The 7,209-nt window shown below is 40.4% G+C and overlaps 1 protein-coding gene across 1 annotated transcript; it reads right to left on the reverse strand.

The window, feature by feature from the left end:
- Positions 1 to 352: 352 nt before the first annotated feature.
- On the reverse strand, positions 353 to 6,676 carry LOC124040037 (multiple inositol polyphosphate phosphatase 1-like). The gene is made up of 5 exons (XM_046356752.1): positions 5,376 to 6,676; positions 2,597 to 2,791; positions 2,093 to 2,190; positions 1,841 to 1,971; positions 353 to 1,456 (listed from the first exon to the last, which is right to left on the reverse strand). Exons 1-5 carry the CDS (start codon positions 5,965 to 5,967, stop codon positions 1,081 to 1,083), a joined length of 1,392 nt encoding a protein of 463 aa, XP_046212708.1. The 5' UTR covers positions 5,968 to 6,676; the 3' UTR covers positions 353 to 1,080.
- Between the last annotated feature and the right edge of the window lie 533 nt (positions 6,677 to 7,209).

Here is a 7,209-nt window from a genome sequence, read left to right on the forward strand (position 1 = left end):
AGTCTCGTAATGTAAAACACAAACGTACAAGTGAAGAAAAGGCTGTAGGTCACGTCACACTGCCTTTTGCATTGATGTATCACGTGGGTTCAGTAAGGGTGTGGCGTAACAGTAAACATATTTAATATTCATCTCAATGGCATCGCGTGAAGGGGAAGGAGTTCCCATAGGTAATTTGCTGATCCGTTGCAAAATCGAAAGAAAACCATGTAATCAAGAGAACCCATGAATGGTATTTGATGCCATTTACAAATAACCACTGTCATGGAACATTTGAACCATATGACATAATTGACTGATTTTGAAATGGGTTGCTCAATTTGCATTTGATACAAAAGCAAATGTCAAAATCTCAAGGCTCAAGACTTTAATCTGAAATATTTCACAAACAAATCAAATGACAATGTAGAAAATAATTAAATAAAGCTAAGGTAACCCCAAATTAAAAGCTTATTGTTCAAAATGTATATTTTGTTCACAATGCAGTCCAAAGATGTTTGAGTCCATATTTAAAAAAGGCAAACTTTGGAGTAAATGTTTCTGAAAATGAGTGCAAATATAAAAATCAGCCCAAACAAAATGACTCATTACAGAGCAAAAAAAATGGAACAAACAAACCATTTCAAAGAGTTTCTCAGCAAGTAAACCCAACCCACTGCATCTATCCAGTGGCAGACGTTATATTCTACTCATTGTTTCTTTCTGCGTTTGGAAAAAGCATACAGTATGAAAATACAAAAAGGCACCTGAAATCTGCAATATAATATAAATCAATATGAAACCGTGAAATAGCATAAATATAAAGCTCTCCCTCTAAAAAGAGTGAATTCAATTAAGACCCTGGATGACCCTAGAAAAGAAAGCAAGCATCATGATAACTTGTGCTAAAGTGACACCTGGAAAAAAAGGGGGCCCAGTAAAAGCTATCTGTGAAACCTGTTACTTCTAAAAAAGATACCATTAAAAAAAAAGGAACTGGTTCAGACAAAACCTTTAAAACACCCTCTTTTGCATGACACAGACGTTGGAGTCTTCAAACCCATGTATAGAAAGAGCCCTCCACCTTCACATGCCCCAAGCTCACAGCTCACAGTTTCTGTTGGGTCTGGACGGCTCGCACTCCTTCTCGAAATTGCAGCCGCGCAGCAACTCTCTGTAGGTCTCTCTGACCGTATTGTACAGAGGAGCCTGGTGGTTTATATTGGGGAATTTCAGAGGTGTCTCGTTGAGTAGGAACTGCAGCCGGAGGCCTTCACTGCAGTCATACAGCACAAAGACCAAGTTGGCTGCGTAAGGCACGATGCGGCTGGTGCGGAAGGTGCGGCCATGTTGCAGGTCAAAGTTGACGGCGGTCAGGGGCGTCTCGTCTCTGAAAAAGCCCATGAGGGCCAACAGGGGCAGGAGGGTCTCGGCATGGCCCACCTGAATGGTCACAGCCTCAGATACATACCCAAACCTGAACAGAAAAAAAGGGGACATAATCCACAATTTAAAAATCATGATGATAACCAGCCACACTTACTATGTTATTACAATGTTATAACTACTAAGGGAAGTGAGGTGAAATGGATCAGAGGGCAAAACAAAGGAGAAATGACGTAAACTGCTACATGGCAATTGATCAATGACTTTCCCCATTGTAGAGAGCCCATTTTTAAAACAGGTGTAACAATTAATGGGAGAGGAAGTGATGGATATACCCTCAGGGACCCAATAGTTTTTCAATAACAAGCAAGGAGAGTGGCTTGATAACAATGATTGGCCTATTTAAGCACTTGTGTTTAAATTATACGATCATGGTAGTCAAAATGACTGTGGACTAACTTTACAACCAACTCACCTGATCTCATGAGCAACCTTATCAAGGCGATTGAACAGGTCATGAAAAAGAGCGCAACTGGACTTGCGGTTGATGTCATGACCATAGCCCCTCTTCCAGTACTGTTTCAGGTCATTTTTGTACTCCAGCACCTGAAAAGGCCCAGGTGATTGTGTTAATGAAAATGTGAAAGACCGGTTTGAACTGTATAACTGAACTGGGTTCTTCCTTGTTTATGAGGCAGAGGCAATAGCTCTCCCGCTGTGTACATACTTGGGCGTCAGTCTCATCAAACAGGTTGCACCAGGGGGAGTTCAAAGATTTGATGGCAAACTCGTATGAGCACAGGAAGAATGCAGCCTCCACCAGATCTGGTGAGAAAGAGAGGAGAATTATTGAATGAATTCAACTGGCATAAGAGGATTGCAAGTTTCAACTGTAACATTATGAACTTCCTAAACTACACAAAGTGGCTACGATTTGGAACCAAGCAACAGGTCCAGTTGCACATCTATCACTCCAGTGTTAATTTGCTCAATTGTAATTACTTCGCTACTATTGGCCTATTTACTGCCTTACCTCCTTATGCCATTTGCACACACTGTATAGACTTTTTTTATTGTGTTATTGACTGTACATTTGATTATTCCTTGTGTAACTCTGTTGTTGTTTGTGTCGCACTGCTTTGCTTTATCTTGGCCAGTTCCCAGTTGTAACTGAGAACTTGTTCTAAACTGGCCTACCTGGTGAAATAAAGGTGAAATAAAAAATAAAAACCTGGTGTGATGTGATTGTATGGAACTTGCAGTTGGGCAGCCATCTTCATCTGCACTATTTTCATCTCTGCGGAGAACTTGAAGAGGTGGACCTCTTCGAGGGCAGTTTTGTTGTTCTCCACATCGTCAACAAATTTTTTGCACTGGTCAAAGAATCTCATCAACTCATCATTGATTTCGTGGCTGGGTCCAACTTCTGTAACAAGACAAAAAGAGAATACAATAAGTCCAAACATTGTGTTGCTGATCTCGGCCCCACCAGACTGTACTAATGGTGATCAGCAGTGCTTCATTTGTAAATCGATAGGTCCCGGAACACAGTGTGAGTGTGAGAGAGGGGGAGTTATGTGGGGGGCTCTGAGGTACCGGACTACATTGAGAGAAAAAGTTTCAAACACAATGTAGCAGTGCAGCAGACAGAGCAAACATATAGCAGGCTACTGTTACATGGTGGTGAAATGGACAGCACTCTCCAAGGTGCTGATTAATTCAACGCATTTTATGGCCACATACTTGAGTAAAGCTGCGGGGCTTCTACAAGTCCCAATTTCTTCTAGCCTAATTTTGTAGACAATCTACAGCAACATTTTTGACGTCACTGTAGAACACCCGCCGCCATATGCATGAGCACACATACTCAGCTGTGGGGCTTGCAAGACCCCAATTTCATACAATTGTCAAGATATCAATGTAGCAGTAGATCAAATATCATAATATCGGAATATAACTTCAAATAAAATAAATCAATGTAGGCTACAGCAGGTTATACGTTTGCGTGTTCTTTAACTCCAAATTGCACCTGCTCCGAGCACTTTGTCAGTGGATGCACTGCAGGATTAGCAGTGCTGCTAGCTAAGGCATCGCCATCGGGAACAGTTTGCCCCTCACTCCTCTCCTCCGACACTGATAGTCCTCTGGCTGGTTCTGGGTTCGATTCACCATCTTTCTCTACATTTCTGGACTTGAAAAATGTCCTCAAACTCGATTTGACTTTACTTACCCATTTAAAAAAAATGTTTTGCCTTTCCCACGTTTCAAATTCAGTAGGGAGATGACTAGCCTTGGCTATGTGATGTAATTACGTAGGGGACTCTTCACAAGCTGACCACCACTACCAAGATCTGTTTCAAGATCAGTTACTTAACCTACCGGCCCTCCCCATAACCTATGTACAAATAAGAGAGCAGAGCTGTGTTCGAATAACCATACTAACATAATTTGTATAATATACTCATTCAGTATGTAGTATAAGTTAATTTTAGTATACTGTAAACGAACGGCATCCTTTCAGTTAAGTGTACTTACGCTCCGCCTGTCTACCGGAAGTTGTTGCTGTTGCTATGCAACTTCTTGCACCATGTTGGCATAACAAATTACTAGCTAGACATCTTACGACTTCATTGACAATGTCCATTGAGAACGAACAACGACGATATCACATATTTATTTATTTTACCTTTATTTAACTAGGCAAGTCAGTTAAGAACACATTCTTATTTTCAATGACGGCCTAGGAATAGTGGGTTAACTGCCTGTTCAGGGGCAGAATGACAGATTTGTACCATGTCAGCTCAGGGGTTTGAACTTGCAACCGTCCGGTTAACCACTAGGCTACCCTGCCGCCCCACTTAGCTAAGCATGACGTGAATAATTAATTCAATAAACGTTGGGTAGTTAGTTAGATAGCATATAATTAATAAATTGTCAATAAGCTGTCGATTTATTAGTAGCCAAGTAACATTAGGTAGCTAGCTAACATACCGGTACATACAAGCAACTGCTGTAATGATATGCGGTTCGTAAGGCTAACGTAGCAAAACAAATTTGTCAGCCAACATCACGTGTAACGTAACTTATTTGAAAAGTAATTTCAAAAATGTATTACATTGCTCAACATTTATCATAATTATAGTTAACTAATTTAACTTATGAACTTTTTGTACTTACATTTGTATCTGCTCTCGTCAGACTTCGGCTGCATATTTTCCACCATTTTCTTAAAATCTGAAAATGTTGTGAAGCCACGCTAATTTCTGAAGAATTGCATTATGGGCCCTAAAAGCACAGAAAGTTTCCACTGTTTCCAATTTTGGCGCCTGTAGTAAGACATCCAGGAGCTTTTGGCATACTAACTTTATACAATGGCTGGGTATAATCCTGATTGGTTAAAACTGCATTCCAGACAGTGTCTATTCCACAAGTTACCACCTGCTATGACAAAAATGCCTATTTACTCTGTTCGATCTGCCTCATCAGCCCAGCCAGGCAATTTATAGACATTTATAGACATTCTCACATTTCTTTTAGACTAACATTTACAGGGGCCTAACAACACCTTTGCCAATATATCCACCAAACACCAGCTTCTCGGGCATTATTACTTAAATGACCAATAAGCATGCTACATACTAAATGTACATCACAAATGGTCGTTTTCGAACACAGCTCAGGTTTATGGCGCCGACAGACATGGCAGCTCTGCTTCTAGCTCATAAGCAACCTTTTAAGTATTTTTTTTTGTGGATTATTTATCACAAGCATGCGAAATTACGTCTGCTAAATATGTGTACGTGACCAATAAAATTAGATTTAGAATCAGTGTGGCAGGATAGGATGAATAGGCTGAATGCTCACCGCGCTTTTACATTAACGTCTTTCTGGGAGCGGGAGGAAAAAAAGCACTGGTGATCAGTGTTTGTGACTGAGTGTGATACCCCCAGGCCTATTTATAATTCAGATAATAGGAAAAAGACTAAACTAGGTTTACTCTACAAACTCACCTGTTACGTTCCAAAGGTTGAGTAGGCCTTCTTGGAAAGCGACAATGCTGTCCACGCATCTGTGTTTGGAGCTAGTGATGAAACGGATACGATGGCTCCTGAGGTTTTCCTCTGACATCAAAGATGGAAAGAATGTTGCCAACCTGACAGCCAGATGCCTATGGTCATCTCGCCCCTTTTCCACAAGCTTGCCATCCATGTCTTCAGTGTACCACATTTCCCACTTGGTTTTTATGTCAGTCAGCCATTTATCGGTGTTCATTGCGTCGTTTAGAACAAGGTCGTAAAGCCGTTGCATCCTTTTGATATTTTTGATCGTTGGATATCGTGTTCCGTGCCGAATTATGGCGGTCACATGAACAGCAGTGCAATCGATACATCCCGGTTTTAAAATGGATTTGTTTACCGAGAGGATGTCATTAATGAGATAGGGGTTTACTTCCTCATATCTGCCTTTCGTTCCGAAATAATTTGCAATCGCAGGTATGCTTGAATTAACGTTAGCATTTGCAACTGAGCAGTATGAAACCCGGGTCAAAGCTAGACTAAATGTCGTGAACAACAGCGTGTGTTTAGATAACGCTGATGTCATTTCGTCAAATTAGTTGAGGTAGAAGCAATTGATACTTACAAACTACTAAACTAAGTTAGCTAGTACATTGCTGTCTGCTTTGTTTGTTGTTGTTTCGCTGCGAACTTTGAACTTGGCAACAACAAAAAAATGGAGCTCCACAAGTCGGCCAACCGTATTAAATCCCTGCGTTTTCGTGTGGCAAGGGACCCACACTAAACTGCATGACTTAGTTATAATTGGTGTAGAAATTGGACATAAATCAAGATAATAAAACAAACAGTGTTCAGGACTGTGGGATATCAAAATCAATCAAAAATCCCAAACGCAGCTAGACCCAGTGGATTCAACATCATTTGGTTTATATCAGAAAAATACCACTTCTTCCCACCAGAGGGCGACTGCTATACAATAAAAGGTTTATCACAGTGCTTTTATGTGCCTGAGCCCGAGACACATATTTTATCTTATTTCCCGAGATTTGCGAAATGCCAGGATTGTAATAGTTCCGTAGCTATTCATCAGCAGAGCAGTAAGAAAATGAGAAATGGGCTTTGCATTAGTGAAATTGCTGAAAGAATTTCAGGTGCCGTGCACATTCCATCTTTCGGAGGCAAAGACTTCCCTATCGGACGCCACACACGCGATTTCTTGGTCTGTTTGACTGCTCAGTGCAAGCTAAACTCCAAATCTGTGTTGCGCTCAGACGGCTTCGTTAATAGATGGTGTAATGTTTAAGTACGTTTACTGTCTGTTTGAATACGCTATCATTATGCAGGAGCCTGTGGATATCCATAGCTCATTAGAAATCTCCCAGGTGTACTTAATAGGGACACCTTTCGTCAACCACTCCTTACCTTAATTTTTAGGCAAAAAAATCCCCGGTGCAGCTGTGTCCATCTCCAGAGATAAATGGCACAGGTGCAGTGAAAATTCTAATGGAAGCTTGCACTTCTATATTGTTCTTGTTTTATAAAGAATGAATCATGCAATGATATGCATATCACGTGATGTATATATGATTTAATAGTAAAGGTTTAAAGTGTAACCCTAGATATACATTACTTGCATTGCCTTTCAAATTCTTTACAATTCAAAACGTGTTTTTAAGAAAAAGCTTTTAACTGCATAGGGGGGGATATTTATGGCCTAATCTATGGCTTATGGGAGGGAATTGGTGAATAATTAATGTCCATGATTTAAGTCCTTTTTATGTAATTTTACATCTTAAAGTTAGTGTGGAAGAGGTGAAACATTTTTTGT

Source organism: Oncorhynchus gorbuscha, linkage group LG07 (genome assembly GCF_021184085.1).
Source record: "Oncorhynchus gorbuscha isolate QuinsamMale2020 ecotype Even-year linkage group LG07, OgorEven_v1.0, whole genome shotgun sequence".
Taxonomy (NCBI): Eukaryota; Metazoa; Chordata; class Actinopteri; order Salmoniformes; family Salmonidae; genus Oncorhynchus; species Oncorhynchus gorbuscha.